The 18866-nt window shown below is 42.1% G+C and overlaps 1 protein-coding gene across 1 annotated transcript in view; it reads right to left on the minus strand.

Annotated features, from left to right (window-relative positions):
* fstl5 (follistatin-like 5) overlaps positions 1 to 18866 on the minus strand; it is a 129335-nt gene that overhangs the window by 9408 nt on the left and 101061 nt on the right. The window contains exons 10-14 of the mRNA XM_079268051.1: positions 18101 to 18235; positions 6996 to 7022; positions 6643 to 6761; positions 2877 to 3026; positions 44 to 151 (exon numbers count right to left, since the gene is read on the minus strand). Of these exons, the coding sequence (XP_079124177.1) occupies positions 44 to 151; positions 2877 to 3026; positions 6643 to 6761; positions 6996 to 7022; positions 18101 to 18235 (539 nt within the window). The remainder of the gene's footprint in view (positions 1 to 43; positions 152 to 2876; positions 3027 to 6642; positions 6762 to 6995; positions 7023 to 18100; positions 18236 to 18866) is intronic.

Here is an 18866-nt window from a genome sequence, read left to right on the forward strand (position 1 = left end):
CCTGACGACGTTTTGAGTGTTACAAACAACTTTGTGGACTCACCTGGAGCGTAGGGAGGCTCCTCTCCATGTCTCCCCAGCTGAGCAGCCACACCTGGTCGTGAGATTTGTCGTAGTGCAGCTTCACAGGATAAGGGTCGGTGCTGACAGTCTGGAAGGGGGCGACACATCACAATCAAACCAAACGGAGGCTTTAAAGACAGCAGGGCCACAGAATAACAATTCAAGGCAATCTAGACTTTGCTTTTGAAGCGATCCTTCTTTGATGTGCTGCGGTAATGCTTCTGAAACGTTTTCCTGCAGACGAATGCATCAGGGGTTGACAGGAGCAAGTCTTCTTTTAACAAGGCAGAGAGTGGAGGTGTGCTTTTTAGGTGTAAGATGTTTTCGGTGTTGAGCTGCATTTCAAATCAAGTGGTGGCAGACACAATTGCTTTACCACGCTGGAGTAATTGCTTTCAGTCTTTGTCCGTTTCCTTGACACACAGCGGCGATATTCCAAGTCAGAACAATAGATGAGTCACGTGTGACAGAAAAGTGCTCCTCATGCATTATGTCCACCTGAGTGAGGATAGACAGCTCAAAGGGAAAGCACAGGGGAGAAGAGCGCAAAAGCAGCCGCTACAGCCTGAACAGCAGCAAGAAAAAGCAATCATATTCCCACAATCCCCTTTGACTGCAGCTCTATTATTTGTTTTGCTATGCAGCTCTAATAGTGTTGTTTACCTCGGCAAAATATATATTGTATCACTGAGAGAGCAAACGGCTCCAGAGAGGGGATATATATTGCACATAAACTGAGAATATCTGTTGAATCTTAACTTATCTCCGAGCGTGTAGTCATCGGAGGAAACAGGTGTTCGCGTTGTTCTTTTTCTCTAGACTAACAACTTCTCTCTGGCTGAGGAAGATTATCAAGAATCCTCAGCCAATATGTTCCTGTAACTTTAGCGCCAAGAGCAGATCTGTCACAGATGAAGAGCGGGAAACATCGCAGCTCCTTTAAACATGTATCCGTGTGCATGTTGTAATTAATTTGGTTATAAAACGCAAAATACAATCTGCTCATTAAAAGTCTTCACCAAGCATTTAATTGGGTACAAATTCCAAAATGCAATTTGCTTGTTATTATAACTTTGCGTACGTCAATCCTATTAATAACTCAATAACAGCGAGACCTGTAACTGGAAAACTAGAATTTGCGTCCCTCCTGCTGTGCGAGACGAGATGTGGGTTCAGGTGCTTAATTAGCAACTGCTGATATAACACAATGAATCTAAACCTCCCAGCGACTGAATAATGAGCTTGTGACAGTCTCTGGGAAAGCAGACTGCTTACTGGCAGGTCCCCGAGAGGCATGCAAGCTGTAAGCAGCCATCACGGTTACACAAACATCTGCAGGGATCGGAGCAACCCTGGATTAGCCGGGCACACCCAGAAACCCACCGACACTGATGATTTCACTCAACGCTGCTCACAAGCAATGTGCTGAATGATGTCATGGAGGAGATGTGCTACTTCCTGGGTCTGCCTCGGGTAAAAATACAATTCCCTCAGGAAAATAAACGGAGCTGCAAGAGTGCACTGCAGAGTGTTTGGGGGATTGTATCTTATACCATCAATGAGGAAACCTGCAGTTGCCATGTTACAATATCTACGAGAGGGTTGCCAGGTTACAGTTTCCGTGAAGAGGTGGGTCTCGAGGCTACTTGGTCCCCGCGTCATTGTGGCAGTTAAGTGTAGGTCTCGACTGTAGCAGAAGGTATGAAAAGGTTCAGGCCGGGGGCTTAGCAGGGGAACTAAAGGTGAAGAAAAGGATCTTAAAGCTGGAAGAGCAGCGTTTCAGAGTGTCACTGCGAGAAGAACAGAGCAGCTGTTGTTGGCTGAGAAGGAGTAGCAGCCTGTTTAACATTCACAACCTATATCTGCAACCTGAAACTGAGATGAGCAGCAGCAGATATGAAATGTTAATTTAATGTACCTGACACAGTAGAATAACAAGTGTAAGCCTGCTCACTGTGACACCTTATTTATCACACTTGATCAAAATACTGGAGGCCCTGATGTAGAACTAGCAGGATACAAACTAGAATTGTGCTGAATCTTTCCGACATTGCCCTTTGCTAAGATTACTAGAATTTTGACAACCATGAACCAGATCTAAAATGGAACCGGCTATCGGATCCCACGGATGAAACGAGAACTTCAGCCTACATCTTTAGGGAGACCTGGCTCCAGCGTGAAAATCCAGGATCAATATGCATTTGACGGGCAGAGAACAGGACTCTGAGGAGGCAGACTGTGTGCTTACATTACTGATGCTTGGTGCTTAAACATAGTCACATTTGATCGGCAGTGTTTCCCTGATGTCTAATGTTAAGATGCTGACCATGTTATCTGCCCACCTCATTTTGCTGTCGTTTGTGTTGCTGCAGTTTATATTCCTCCTGGTTCAAATAAAAACCTACTGGGATGCACTGCTGTTTTTCTGTTGTTTTTTCTAGCGTTGCAAATGAGCTAAAACTCAATTTTGTTTTGCAATGCTGTGTTGCATATTGACAATAAATCATTATTTAATCCTTGATTGGCTGACAGACATGCTATGAAGTACAAGTAAAGTACATATTTTACAAAGAAGTGATATTTTCGAGGCACCCCCTCCTTAGAGAGTATGTATGTATATATATATATATATCACAGTTGCCTCCTGCAACCGTGAGGTTTCTTGGCACAGATTACAATTTTACAAAACAGTAAAGATTCTTTTCATTTGTTCCCCTTTTCTGTGTAAAATCGTCAACTCCTCCCACACATTGTTGGAATGTTGTTGACAAAATTGACATGAACCTGGTTTTCCAATTCATCCTGAAATCTACCTGGACAGCCTTCTGAGACTGGATGTCAACTATGAGCACTCGATCCAAGGTTGGCTGTGTCGCATAAATGAACTTGTCCTTGATGTTGACCACTGATGACCACACACACCTCTGAACCTCTTCTCCTGGCGAGGTGGGGCACACCTCCTCCTGGAAGGAAACAAAAGCACACACACATATTGCCGGTCAACTAATGTTTTTTCATATCACAGGGAACTAGGCCTCATTAAAAAACAATTCAGTCGTTATTCTGTGTGGTTTACTACTTGCGGTCTTATCTCCTGTGCTGATGCGAGTCGTGTTATCTTGGCAACTTCGATAAATAAGCTTCGCAAGGTCCTGAAAAATCGCTCCCATTTGTCCATACATAATCCACAGGACAAAGCCTGCAGACGATCTGCGGCTTTCCGTCCTGGCAGCTCTCGCCTTCCTGGCCAACGGGAACTTTAACCGGCCTTCTGTCTCTGGAGCTTGCCTCCCCCCCAGGCCCTCAAAGCCTCGAGGCTCTGCCCAGTCATCTGTTCCAGACTCTGTGGGATAATTTAGAGAGCCGTTGGCCAGCGAGGATGAATGAAGGTCTCCGACATGGAGGGATGAACTCTTTCTCCCATATTTACAACTGCAGAGTCAATCCGTGACAGGTACCGTCCCACAGGCCAACTTCTCTCAGTTAGAAGGGCATTAGGTGATGCATGAACTTCATTGAACTCATTCAGGGATAAGGGAGAGCAGCAGCATCACTGAGAGAATTTAACTCCTCTCCATTTCAGCCCCAAACTCATCCCGTCCTCTGTATCTCATCTGTGAATAAGCAGGTTAATTTGGGAAGACATAAAACAATCACGTAGCAGAGAGGATGTTTGCTGCAGAATGCTAAAACAATGACAGCGCTTTGGCGTTTTTGGCTTCACAACAAGGTTTCAAATCCTTTGTAGCTGTAACGTCTTTCAGTGTCCAGTTGTAACACCATCTGCCAGTGTGTTTGAACTAAAACAGGTTGGGAAATGCAGTTTTTAAAAGCCAGAGAACCCTGCACTTGGTGAAGTAATGGCTGAGTCATTGGTATTGAACTCTGTGTGACCCCTGCAGTCACTTTGTGCCACTTGGCTTTAAATATCTTCTTATTGCACCTTGAAGAGGTGAGAAATCGAACATCTGATGCACAGCTGTGGGTGTGAACGGAGGCAGCTGTAATCCTCAATGTGTGTGTATTGCATATGTCTGTATGTCTGTAGGTGCAGAGCATGTATGTGATTTATGTCGAAACTGACAGCTTCTAAATAATGCAGATATGTTTTCCCCATCATTATGGAAATGCTTTCACTACACATACACCACAGTGTATATGTTGCATATATTCAATCAAATCCTGACTGCATTTAGGACATTATACTGGAACCACACCTGCAACAATACAATATAATACTGTACTGTGTCTTTTGAACTAAATATGTCTTTAAAGGACATCCACTCTTTTCACTTGCGAATGTGGGTGATGACATCTAAAGAGCCATGCTTAAAACAATGATGGTTATGATATTCCCCAGTTATTAAGCCACTGGATGATTTGTAGTGCTAAGATATTTGCGACACAACATCAGCAACATCATCGGTGGGGAGGAAAACAGTGAAACGGCATCATCCAAAGAGTCAAAGAGAGGGACTTCAGAGGAGCAACTCATTTTTATACTTTTAAGGTGGTTCTCTAAGGTCTCAATCCCCTTCTGTTTACAGTAAACGGGGACCACAGGGAACACTTAAGAGCTCAGGATGTGCTTCTGGTCAGAGTGAAGTGAAGAAAGGAGAGACTCTTTTTGAGTGTATCAAAATAGTTGTTCAAGTTTCTCCTGTTTTTTTTATTGCTCATAATGAACATAAAAATGATTGTGTGTGAGTGATGTTGCTTTTTTACAAACATACAAAGTAAATATATGGTACCTAAACATACCCACTCCCTATGTCTGAAGGCACAATGACACCGCCACTACTCGTGTGTGGCGGTGTCTGTATCTGCATAGACCCTGCACTATATGCCAGTATTTTCGTATTTTGCTGTGTTTGCGACGTTTCTGGCCGTCGACCCCAATAAAACGACCAGGTGCCAGGTCTGAAGCACGCATCCAAGAGGAACCTGCAAAAACGGCGGCCACCGAGCTGAAAAGAAACATAAATACAGTGACGAAAACCGCCAAGTGGACAAAGCTCGTTCCAAAACTAGACGGAATCTGGCATTGGCTTTCACCTAATGGCGAGGACCCTGGGAAGGAGGGACCAACTTTGAATGTTGTGTTTACAAAAATGTAACCGCCAAATCCTTCCCGTTGTGAAAGAACCATTTAACAACACAACGGGACTCGACACAATGCTTTGGCAGCGAGAAAAAACGTGGATGCTCCCTCTCAGCTTCTTCCCGACTGCAGAGGGAAGGAAAACAAAGATACTTCGAGGACTGACTTCAGTACAATTGGACATCACAGTGTTTTCCCACGACTGTGTGTATCACAGTAAAACACTCTGGTAGTTAAGGATAATGACTTCGCTGCAAGATTACCATGAACAAATCAATCAATGCACCTATGCGATGGAGAAAAGGTGAGTTCCAATGCTGGAAGCGGCCTCATGTGTTCACACAGCAATCCCCCACGACAGCACTGGAAGTGGCATTGCAGCACTCGCAGTGATGGATATCCTACAAACACACCTCTCAGAGGAACGCTTGGCTGATTGTTGCTCATTCATGGCACCACTTTATGTATAACAGCCATCCAATAAGCATGGGGGACCCTGAATGAAAAGCAGCTCAGAGGAAAGCATCCAGTTGAGGACACATGTAAATCGAACAGGTTTCTGTCAGCAGCACGCTTTGAATATTTTGATGCTTGAAGGTTTCAGTGATAAACGGTGTTTCAGGAGGGGGGGCTGAGTGTAAAGAGTCCTCCGGGAGGTGAAACCGTCTGCCTGCGACTGCTTGTGGACTGTAAATTAACAGGTGAACCACCGTGAAGGTGGCCCCCGTGTCCACTGGGCATCATTTTCTGTAGCAGTAATAGCCTGAAGAAAATGTTTGACTATCAGTAACCACTTTAGAGCTGGACTAATCAATAGTTTTAGAATAACAGCAGAAGCATTTACTACGTCCAATCCGCAGAGCATTTTAGCTTCTTTCAGGTCATAATCTTTGGTTCCACAACTTTAAAGTTTTGGTTCAATCTGACAGCTGATCGGCAGCAGCAGGCAGCTGTTTTCAGCAAAAAAATGATCCGCTGAACCCGCTGTACAGCCAGACACCTCCCTCAGGAGTAAGTGAGGACTACAAAACTAAAAGTGTTGAAAGGAGACTGGACCTGGACGAGAAAGATGCGTCCGTGTTCGCGCACAGATTCTTTAGAGAAGGTAAGAAGGAATTTGCAAAGATAACCAGAGGGTCAAAGTCTTAAGGAATCATTTCAGGCATTCAGGAAAGTAAAAATAATATTCATTTCCGACCTAGATAGTGTTCAAGTTCTGAGACTTGAATAGGCATTCAACTTTTCATGATTAAAGTCTTTGAATACAGAATTGACACATTGTCACCACCTCATACCTGTTGGCAAACAGTTGCTTAGTAACAAATCCAGCAGGCACGGAGCAACATTAGCATTCATTTGAAGAAAGTAGGATTTTACCAAACCAAACAAACACCGACTGAACAGTACATGACTTCACCTCGGAATGAATCGCGTAACGTGAGTCACAAGCTGATTGCGTCTTTTGCGTGACTACTCACCTGCAGAGCCAGCAGCTTCTCGCTGGGCTTAATGTGTCTCTGTATCTCGCACGCCACAGGCTGAATGACTTTAATGCCGTCTTCATAAAACACGTAGAACATGTTGCCAATGCCGAGACCTGGAAAGAAAGCACAAAGAGCCCCGTTAAACACAAAGTGCACATATAAATAAAATAGATTATGAGACTGCAGTGTGAACATTTGCAACGGAAATTGGCCGACAACATTGTTATCTACTTTCAAAGCATCAAATCATTCAATCCCTCTCATCACAGTTCAGTAACCCGATTACACAAATTCAATTAACTCGGTTTAATGAACGCTATAGTGAATCAGAAGCAGTCTAGACGTACCTTCTTCCCGCCACAAAATGTTTGCCACTGTGAGGGGAAAAAAAGAGAGGAAAGTGCGGTTAAAAATCAATGCAAGAATCAATGGGAGACCTTTGTGAGTGCTAACACCCAAACACTAACTCCTATTGAGGGGAAGAGGAAAGCAGGCTGCATGGAACTTTTATGGCAACTGTGTCTCTGACACCTCGTGCAACAAACAATCGATAGCGCCCTCTGCAAGGAAATAATTTGATACCAAACACTGGAAAATGGAGTACTGTAAAACAGTTTATGGTTTTTAGCTGCTGCATCCCCGAGTATGTGGAGATGCGTGAAATAAGTTTGAAAAACAAAACCGAGACATCAGATCGTCATCCATCAATATGAGCTGTATGGATAAGCCGCCTTAGACACCCATGAGTGGGCCCCAGGTTCTAAGCTCAGATGATTACCATACGTCATGAGGGGGGATTAGTGTGCTCCTTCCTTCAGTGGCAAAAAAACTGTTTCGGCTCCTGTAACAGGTCATTTCTCATTAAATTCACTTAGAGGTGACTAATGATGTGAAATGACGAACAAAAGCCACGCGACACCCAGAGTGCTTTAATGGCCGGCCTGAAACGCAGACCAGCTGGTGGCTTTCAAAGCAGCCGATGGGCACTCTGAGAGAAAAGTGCAATGACTTAAAATGACATGACTAAAGCGTGATGTGGTAAGGAGAACATTTAGAGCCATTAAAAAAGTTATTTTCCATGCAAATGCTGCTACTCAATCATTCTTATCTCCCACCACACCAGCAGCATTTCCCCCTCACACTGGCTTCTTAACTGTGACCTTCTCTCTCATTGTTCATCTGTCCCCCGGTCTTCCCTCTGCTTCCACCCCATCTTCCACTTTCAGGCATTTTCAGCCTACAAACCAATCTGCAGCCCAATTCACATCCGATTCTAATCTCGCCTCCATTGCAAATGCTCATTCCCGCAGCCTCTTGCTCGGGTGGACAGATGCGGGGGAAAGAAAAGGGTAGAGACAAAGCCAACTAGACACCACTGTGCCGTTAGTCAGCCTTAATCTTTCTAAAGTGCTTTGTCAAGGTGTTCCTGTGCACCCTTGCATACCTTTTAGCTCATTAAAAGTTGCACAAAAGGAGTGGGGTCTATAGATAGATGGACAAAGAAGTAAGGATGGGAAGAATATCAAGCAAAACAATGCCATTTATTTGAGATGTGGCAAAAATGGAAAAGGGAGAAAATGGAAAAGAGGAGTTCGAGATGAGATCTTGTGTGCCTCGGTCTTTTCCAATAGTCCACAGTATTGATGCTATTCATCACTTGGCAGAAAGACTGTGGCTGTTCTGCGCATGGAAGGGGCCCATACATCAACTTCATCATCCATATAACAAAACAAGCTGGCTGCCACTGTAGGCGGTGAGTTCACTCTTTCTGGCCGTAATAACTGTGTTTCCAGCGGGCTCCAGACATTGGGAACCGCTCGCCAGGCTCGCCAGCCGCCCCGGACTCCGCAGTTCCTTCCCGTCAGCAAGGCTACATGAATTCAATTAGTTTGTTTACAAGAGCTGCGACAGTAGGGCAAACAGCCCGTGGTGTTCACCATAGTGGCGTGGCAGTAGACGGCGGATGCATAATATCAGTCGAGTAATTGGGTCAGTAGTAGACGACTGCCTCGGGTGTGCATCGTTTCACTGCTCTTTCCAGAGATTATCCCGTCTTGGAAACTTTGACTGCATATGTTTAAATTCTGCTTTCCTTTTGATTTAAGCAGCACACACACACACACACATGCATTGTGATTTACAGACTGTTACAGTTCCAATGAGAAAGCAGAATGGGTAACCCACTCAAATCTTTTCTTCATCTGCATGGATACAAACAGATATCCTCTCAGTGCAGAGACTGATAGCATGCACAGCAGGTATACAGCTCACATCCAGTACTGCAGCTATGCCAAAAAGTCTTCAGATGCACCTGCCAACACTCACTTACAGTACATCTAGGCCTGGATTAAGATGCCTCAGGACCAGAGCCTGTAAACCGTAAGATCAGCAGAAATGTGTGTTTATCAATGCCGTGTCGAACACCATCTTCAATTTTGCTCTCTTAAATGTTCCCTTTTCTTGAATACGTTTGCCCTTTCTTTACAAATCCACTACCTCAAATGTCCTCTTTTCTTAATTGGTTCTCTGTCAAAAAAACATCTTTGTCCAACTTTTGTTTTTCTAATTAGAATCAGGGGTTACTTGACTGACTTTCTTAAAGGCCCTGCAATGTTCTGAATTAGCTTCGTACTCTGAGCAATGGGGAGCGAAACTACCACATCATCTTTGCCAAAAGTTAGAAGAGTTCCAGCACAGGTGAGTTCTTGAGTGTTAGACTCTTGAATAGATGATTAGATGATAGATGATTTAAAAAAAAAATGTTTACCAACTGCACATATTTGAGGGCACTTGAAGATTGAGGGCTAACTTCAACAGCAAGTCCCCGGCAGTACTTACAGTCAGGTAGAATAAGGAAGCTTTTAAAACAACAAGACTGATGACTGCAGTAGAACTAGAGCAGGAAGCCTGTGGAGAACTGAAGGCTGTATCATCTCCTTCAGAGGGAAAGTATTCAAAAGACTTGATTCCTTGGACTCTCTGAGAGTTTAAAAAAAATACAAGTTACTGGAGAGTTTTAAACATTGAAGCGTCTGAGCTCATCACAAACCAAAACTGCACTGGGAGACACTCTGAGGTAAATATTTAGCTGTGCAATGAACCCCCTGCAGTGATAAATAAAATCCAGGTTTCTACTATTTCATCACATAAACACCTGCGTTCGAACCAATTTATAATGGTTTGTAAAGTTAGAACTAAATCGATACAACCTGTTTGTAAGTTCCGTTTTCCAAACTGTTTCATCAAATGTAAAATAAATCACTGTAATTGATTCATTTTACAGTCTTTTTGGGTTGTTTTTGTCTTCTTGCTTTGTCCTCTCTGCTCTCTATGTTTTGCATTGATTACTACTTTCAATAGATCAGTGGTCTTATCATTAGTATCAGTCTTTTACAGAACGCATCATCGGAAATATTCATAAACTGGCATGTTGTAACAAGGCGTTTAAAACTTTCCACTAGATTCACAACATTAATTTCACAAAGCCTTTAGCATGAGACTCAGTCGACAGGCAGGGGGCTGCTGACACTGTCTGGTTAGAGCTCCTTGTTGCTGACAGCGTATCCAACTCTGTGTGAAAGCCCACTGTGATGATGGAGGGACACCACTGCTGGAAACATGGACGCTATTTTGGCACGAGCTGATCTTCTCTATTCAGAGGCTGCGGCGCAGACAGCATGGCGGACCGTTGCAGAATAAAACAGCTTTGTGCAGACTTTGGTGTGGAGCGGTGGTTCTTATCCGTGTGCCATCGAGGCCCGGGAGATCGCAGGGTTTCGTTCCAACCAATCACTTCACCAGCGGATTTCACTGATTAGATCTTCCACTCTGCCTGAATTAAAAGAGTGCCGGGTTTGATTGGAACAAAAGCCTACCAACTGTTAATTAAACGTCAAAAATGGTTTGGAAACACTGTAGAGAGTGAAGTCAGGGGAGTGTGTGGAAGATATAATATGGTAAAGTATAAAGAAGAGAGTACAGAGCAAAGACAGCACAGTCTGTAAAATAGAAACAGTAAAAGGTTGAAAAGATGCAATGATGGCAATATGTCTGAACAAGTCATTAGGTTTGAGAAAATGATGCCAGTAGGCTGAAATAATCCCAAACATTAGAAATTAGTCTCACTAACTTGACGCAAGAAGTCAAAACAATCAGATCTGGATTTAGGAAAAAAAAATTACAATTAAGATTCCTCAAAATAACTTGATTTGTATTTAAAGCTGTGATATAATCTCACCCCATAATAAGAACGATTTAGTCACTGACTCGTGACCGAGAGATGTTTTACAGTGCAGTGCTTTTCAGCCCACTGGAGTTGTCAAGACTTTCTGTTCCTGCTCAGCGATGTAAAGGTCACACATTACTTATGGGCCGCTACAGTGAGTCATAAAGCTTCGAGTAAAGAGTAGATACTGGGAGTCACGAGTAGGTTATGAAGCTAACTCCTCCAATGAAGCTCATTACCTCACAAGTCTACACTCTGTATATCATGTTACGTATGCACTTTATGTACAACACTGGCTGTGGTGGAGGGTAGATTAACCTGAATGGTAGTTTTACTGTCCATAAAAACATGCTTAGTAAGCAGGTATTTATTGGCGATAAAGTAGACTGGTGTAATGAAATATTTCCGCCAGCTGCTTCTTAGAGAGCTGGAAAAGAACCTCATTATTTTTGTCTCCCAGCTTTTGTTACCACTTTTTATATGTATGTATCTAATAATAAAATGAATTTACAAAGTTACATTAACCTTAGCTTGACAGTCCACTGTTAGCCCGTTATAATGTTTCAGCGTCCAATGTAACGTGGTCATTCATTAACAATATTAGCACTGAAAACTTCCCCGAATCGCATTAAAATCGTAATTATTTGCACGGGTTCTGTGGTAATTGTCAGAGCTCAGATAGAATGTTAGTGCTGCTGCCATGTTGTGTCCTCTACGCCAATTATTTTCGTCATGACAACCAATCAAGAAGGAAATGGCCACAAGATGAAATTTGAATCCTAGGCAACATACAAATTACTCAGTTTGCTCAGTACATAACATACATGATAAGAATAGAATGAATGCATACCGAGATAAGTCCTGCACAAACACAACACGAGATAAATTACAAACAGAAGAGGGGCACTAAAAAGGATGATACACTCCTCTGAACCTGTATTGTGAGGTTGCAATAACAGCAAGAATAATTCTATAATAATAATTTCTTCATTTGGCACAGAAGGGCCCTTCAGCTACACTACACAGTACTCTGAAAGTCGCTCGTATGAGGAATGAAGTGCAGCATAATGTGTAGAGACATGAGTTGGGGGAGACCGAAGCAACAAACGCTCGTTCTGATCCTCTGACGCTGCAGAAATAATTGGCACATTGTGAAGGGCAGATATTTATGCCAGTTTAGCGGCAGGCTGTCGGAGACGGATGGCGCTCTGCCTGCTGGTGACAAACTCTGTTAAAGAGATCTCAGAGTAGTGACTGACTGCTCAGGTTTTCCCAAACAACGAAGTGCTTGGGTACATTTGAGAGAAAAATAATTCACTTTAGCGCCTGTGAAGAGAAGGTTTTAACCTTCGAGTTCCTCGGTGGAGAATTCATCTAAAAAAGATCATTCATGCCTCGCTCATCAGATCATATTTGTCAGTTCATCTCCTGCTTAATACCTTATTCAGCCCTTTGACAACTGGCTTAGTAATGTTATTCGGCTCCGTCTCTCATTCAGCCGCCTGAATGAGGAGCCTGGGGCGGGTCATAAACACAATGAGTCCACAGAATGAGATCATTACTTTCCACACAGTCAGAATTCGAACACATTTCCAAATATAATCGCAATGTGTTATTTGAATCTGCGTCTGTTTCATATCAGTGGTATTGGATTCAGGGCAGGCTGGCGCCACCACATGCCCAGCAGCATCTCTATGTCCGTGGGATCAGAGAAGGACATCTTGGAAGATTTCCTGAACTTAAAGACAAATGCCACCCATTTGCAGACGATTAAAGTCAGTACTTGTGAACATGGAATACTAATTGCAAAACTTGTGGGACAATGATTACATACCGACAGTAAAAATCCCCAGGTTGAGGTGAAAGACTTTAGTGAACCTGCATGATTTCATCCGACTCTGCACAGAATCTGATGACAAGCATTTAGTATACCTATAGAGAAGCAGCCAATCTCCTCTCTGATTGTCTCATTTAGTTATGCAGGTCACATAGTCATTCAATTGAGACCTTTTCATAAAAAGTTAAAAGTCCCTCACAGTAACTTTAAATGATTAGGTTGTAAAAGTTATAAAATGCAATAAAAGCCGGATCCAGAGTTTTGTTTCCTTCCTCCGTTCATGTGAATGAGCCAGAGAACGAGGCTGGGCTGAGGGCTTGGAGCTGGGCTTAAAAGAAGCACGAGTGCGCTTGTTATTTGTGATGATGCAGAAGATCCCTGGAAGATCTGGGTATTTCATCTGTTATACCTGGAAGTCCTACTTTTTTTTTTTTTTTGCTTCATGCGCAACTGAGCCTCCAACGCTGTATTCAATTCTCTTTAAACATCAATGGTGCACCTTCTGGGTACCCAGAAAAATACATGCTGAAGAAGCAGCCTTCCTCCTTGCATTCAATGATATCACTGTCACGTCACATTAAGCCTCTGGATTCAGAAAGAACAACGGATTTTGCAGCATGAGCACTTATAAATACAGCACGAACAATGACATAAACGGTGGTGAATTTCCCCTTTAAGCCCATTAGGAAACACACCAAGTGAAACACTGTGTTTGGAAATGAGACAGAAGGATGATATCCAGAACAGGTGAAGTCTGAGCCGCTTGCCGAAGCGCTAATGTTGGCTCCGTCAGTGAAAGGCAAAACCTACACACAAGTTAATTCTAATGTGAAGTTGCATTAGCATCTGCTTCTTCACTGATGCTTTACAAATGCAGGTTATTAACTCTGCCCCATCATGGCCATAGACACCGTTTCCAGGAAGGTATAAGCAGGAAACTGACCAAGTGAAGATGGGAATAACACTCAGTAGCTCTCGATGGAAAGTTCCATGCTTACTTTACTTTACCTAAAAGCATACATAAAGATTTTCCAACAACTGTTGTTATTGGAAAACCTGATGGAGACGGTGCTCGCAGCAAACAGAGATTAATGAAACGTGACCTACAGCCGAATCAATCTTCCTCCTCATCCTGTTTTTAAGGTCAGGCTACCTCGACGAAGAACAACGTACAGAAAAACAAACATTCACTCGGTATTCCATCCAGGGATACATAATGAAATGCTATGCTACCAAACAAATATGTGTCATGATTTTCTGTCTTGTTTTTATTGTTGTTTTATCTGTATTTATTGTTTGTATTGTATGTATTGCATTTTTATTATACTTATTTGTAATGGTGAGCTCGAGCATGCTTTGCTTTCTCTTCATCTCTCTTCATCATGTTACGAGCTTCGTAACATGTTTCTTATTGTGTTAATGCATTTGTTGGACGTGAGTAAAATAACCTTGAAAAGTGTTTGTTCGAGAGATTGTAAATTGTGAATCTTCACCTTTAAATATGTGGAATAAATTAGCATTAATCATTGGAATAATTATTTTCTTTTTTTAATAACAGAATGCAAATGTCTGAATCTGTGAAAAGAACATAACTACACTGTGTCTGGAGCAATCTGCAGACATAATTGAAGTGTGAGATTCAGAGGATATGTGAAGCGGTCGCTGCCAGTGAGTGTGAGAACATGAAGCAGAGCAGGGTGTCTGGAAAGTGCTGACAGGGAATGTGCTGTTAAAGTAACACATCTATACTCCAGCTCAGTGGCGGCTGGTCAATAGAGGGCCATGGGCCATGGCCCCACCATGAGCCACACACAAAAAATTATAATAATCATAAATTATACAAATTGTCAATATGTGTGTTTTTGAACCATGGAATGTACCCAGTAATGTGTGTAAAATATGATATCTGCGCAAAATATCTGCTTTTCCTGCTCGTCCTCTCTGTCTGTGTGCTCGTCGGCTCGTGCGAGCATCGTGTGAGCAGCTCAGACTCTCCTCGTAGCTCCGTTCTGCCTTACACACTGACGTATTGGCAGCTTTCCTCGAAAATATCACCCAGTCGCCCCTTTATTGGAGAACCTAATACAAATATCTGTCCATCTCCAGTGGCTAATCAAAAGCCAAGACAATGCAAATGACAAGAGGGGGTCAAACATCACACCTGCAGCCCTCTCACAGATTTAATGTGTTTTGTGTTTGTTTCACCTTCTTATATGAGAAGTTGCTCAGTTATATACAAGACTGCACTCAAATATTTCCGATTCGTATGATCTTTTTGTTCATTTGATCGAGTTTTTCACTCACAATTATTGATGTACAGCTGTTTCACATGTTGAAAAAGACATATGAGCAGTTTTTTAGAAGCTTAAAACTTTTTAAACAATTTATATTTATATAAATGTATTCATAAATTGTCTTGCTTTTCTGTTTTATTTGTTCTGTTTGTTTATTCTTGCACTTTGAATTGCTGTAGTAGATGAAATGTGCTTTATAAATAAACTGGCCTTTAGACTCCGAATGGACAGAATTAATTAAACAGTTTGTTTTCACACCTCTCTCTGTTCCCCCACACACACACAGTTGTTGGCAGTTACGTTAGAAACTTCTCGACTGGACCTTTTTGTTGCTATTAAAATAATTACACTTGTAAAGCTGAACAACCCTCTTTCTATCTCTCTTTTATCCCAGACTTCTTGTGATTTCCATATGAAGAAGACAGAGCTGGTTGAGTGGAGTGAATAAATGAAACACGTCTGGTTTTGTTTCTTCTGAGAAACAAAGCGAACATAAACTACACAAAGACAAACTGCAGCGACAAAGAGAAACAACGGATATCAAGCTCGAATTAAGTAACAGGGACATGATGGGCCAATACAGTGTAGAAGAGGGTAATTAAAGAGCCGGCTTAATGGCGATCTCTGCAATGGTCATGTTTTAAAAAGTTATTTACGTTATTTTAACGACGCAATAAAGTTTTTCCAGATGAGACAGTTTTGTGTATTACCACCAAAGGATTCTGAGAGTCCAATATTTCTTGTGTTTGCACTTCTGTTTCAATCACCTTTAAGGATAAGGCCCTTTGTACGTCTTCTTACTGTCAACGCATCCCATGAAAAGATTAAAAGCAACGAGGAACTGACCCTAATTACTCCAAGTACTGTTCATTAATCACACGGCAAAGCCTCATGTAGCTTATTCCTCTCTCACATCAGCGAGTCACAGTACTGGGTATTATGTAGTAACATGGGCACTGTAGTTATTAATAAACTTTATTTTTTCAGGTCATCTTGATGAGCTTTCGACCTGAGAACAAGAGACATTCATAATCAGACTTTCATCAAGTCGAAGTGTCACAAATGTCTGGTTCCGTAGAGTAAGGATTAGCTGCGTTTGCTTCTTCTATAACTTTGTAAATTGAATATCTTTGTCAGAATAATATATTAAAGAAAAGTTGTTTTTTGGTCCTTTCGTGCTATTTGTTGTTGTCAATAACACCAGATTTATTCTTCAGGATTGTTTGTGCACATCGTGAAAATATTTTAAAATAATTAAGCTAAAGTTGTTATCAAGATACGGTAGGGTAATTTAAAAATGCTGTACCGAGCAAAACATTTTTAAGGCTACAAAAATGACTTGTGAGGGAGTGTTTTCCAGGAGCAGAGGTAAAGGTTTCACAGGTTTCACAGGTTTCACAGGTTGAGGGCTGCAGGCGGTGTGAGCTGACACCTCGCTTAAGCCTATAAGCCTCAGGCTCACGGAGACAGACGATCCAGGGAAGATAGAAAGTCGCCTTCCATTTGCTCACGTATAGTTTCTGAATAAAGGTGGCATTCGTGTAGGAAAACTACAGTGGGTCATGTATGCAGTCAGTCAGATTTTCATGCCAGACTACGACAGTGTAGTAAAATCAGTTTTCCTTCTCTCTACCTTTCGTAATGTAAAAGTGCAGCCACGTCTGTCTGTCTGCTGACATCCCTTTGAACTCTTATCCTCTGGGGTTGCTCACACCAAAAAGGGTCTTCAGTAACCGTCTCCCAGCACCATTTTGTCCGGGGGTACAGCTTCAAAAAGCTGCAAAGCACACGGGTGACTTCCGACCACGGCGAGCGTGATCCTCTGATGCGCGATGGACTGGGTGGAGGAAGTGCCGCACCGCGGAGATGACATCTAAGCACATTGGGTGTAGGAGAGGTGTGGGCAGTGTACACACTTAACATGTGTGACTTGACTGCACAGTTCATACGTGTGCTGTTTGGGATCCCAAATTACCCAAAGGAAAGAACGACACACTAACAACTGGTCTTGAACCCCAAAGACAGATTCTGACATTTCAGAGAAGGTCAACGTTAATTACCGTGCTCTATTCATGGGGGCAGGATACAAGGGGAGATTGTTTGTGTCGGAAAAAAATGCCTCCACATTTGAATAAGAAGGTTACTCGTGTCACAGCACTAATGCTACACGGTTACATATTGACAATGCCAAATACCACCTTAATCAATTGATGCTGCATGCGTGACAAACATCACTGATGTAGAGTGACAGAGAGGAAACAGTGGAGATGCTGATGTTGAGCAATGGTTACGTCAACTGACAGAAGAACATCTGACGATATTTTTTAGAATAAAACAACATTTGTAATTTATTAAGCAAGAGTGCCAAACATGCACTGGTTTCATCTGTTAAAGATCAGCACTTCTTCTGTGCTTTGTATAATTGTATGCATCATTTTTGGGGGTTTTGTACTGTTTTTTTTTAAGACAAAATAAGCATTCTGAAGATTACCTCAGACGTTTGATCGGTATTTTCACTGTTTTACATTTTTATAGACGAAAAAATGATTTTACTGAACATTACGTTACGGCTGCAGCTAATGATTCTTCTCGTCATCGATTAATCACCGAATTGTTTAGGGATGAAATACCCATCGTCATTTGCCATGGTGATGTTGATGAGTAACAGGCCAAAGCAAAAAGGTATACAAGGAAAGAAAAAAGAAAAAAAGCTGCAAATCTTCATATTTAAGAGATCAGAAACAGTGAATTTAAAATGTTCTGCCGGCCCTTATTAATTAATCAACCTATCGTTTCGGCACGAATAACAAACAGTGGCAGCACTACTGTACACCAGCATGGAGGGGATGAAATGTGAGAGACCAAAATGTTTTCCTGAGTGGATCGAGGGTTGCGTGAACAATTGTTCCTGCTTCCAAACCAGGACATGAGGAAAGTATAGATAGCATCAGCATTATTTCGCTCGCAGAGGCTCTATCACTGCATCACAGGACATAAACTATTAAGAACTGAAGGGATGAATCATTAAGAGCTCCATTTGCATGACTCCATTATCCCTTGGGAAAAAAACAGGCGAACGTCATGACTTATACGTACAAGTTTTGCGCGCGGAGTCTTCCACAAATAGCGACGAGATGTCCTCGTCTACGCCGGCATCATTTTTGGCGATGCAAGTGTAGGCGCCGGTGTCTTCAAAGTGCACATTACTGATGTGCACCTCGCTACCATTAGCTTTCAGCAGCAACAGAGAGGGAGAACAGACAGAAAAAGACAAAGATAAAAGGAGACTTCCGTGCTACCATCCTCTCTAATATGTTAGGAAGGAAGGTGAGAGGTTTGTTTTGGGGAGAATTCAAAAAGGTAGGAGTTCAAAGTGAGAACGTGGCGCATGTCTGCCACTTGCTGTGTTTCTGTGAACACTGGGGTGGTAAAAGCTTTGTTGTGCAACCTCGAAGGAAAAGCATTTGGCTTTGCTGTTAATTGAAAGAACGACAAAGCATTTCAAACATAATATTTGATACATTTAAAAATGCTATCGACATTATGAATCTCTTGATGACCTGAATTTAACATCTTTAAACTGAAAATGGACAGAATAACCAATGACATCGAACATCAACCGGCTAAATAGCGTATAGCGTTTGTTTTTGTTCAATATACCGGATATTTCTTGAAACATACATTTCAGATTGATCTGCCCTATTTCCTCACAATAAAGTTAAATATTATTATCAGTAAGGACAGCAATAGTCATGTCATATGTCACCTTACATTTTAAGTGCTAGCAGCATTTACCAGCAGTAGTGGGAATAAAATAAATCAACAAGTGTCAATGCAGTGAGCAGTAAACTCTTGACTCGTT

The sequence above is a fragment of the Melanostigma gelatinosum genome, assembly GCF_949748355.1.
Source record: "Melanostigma gelatinosum genome assembly, chromosome: 5".
NCBI classification, from domain to species: Eukaryota; Metazoa; Chordata; class Actinopteri; order Perciformes; family Zoarcidae; genus Melanostigma; species Melanostigma gelatinosum.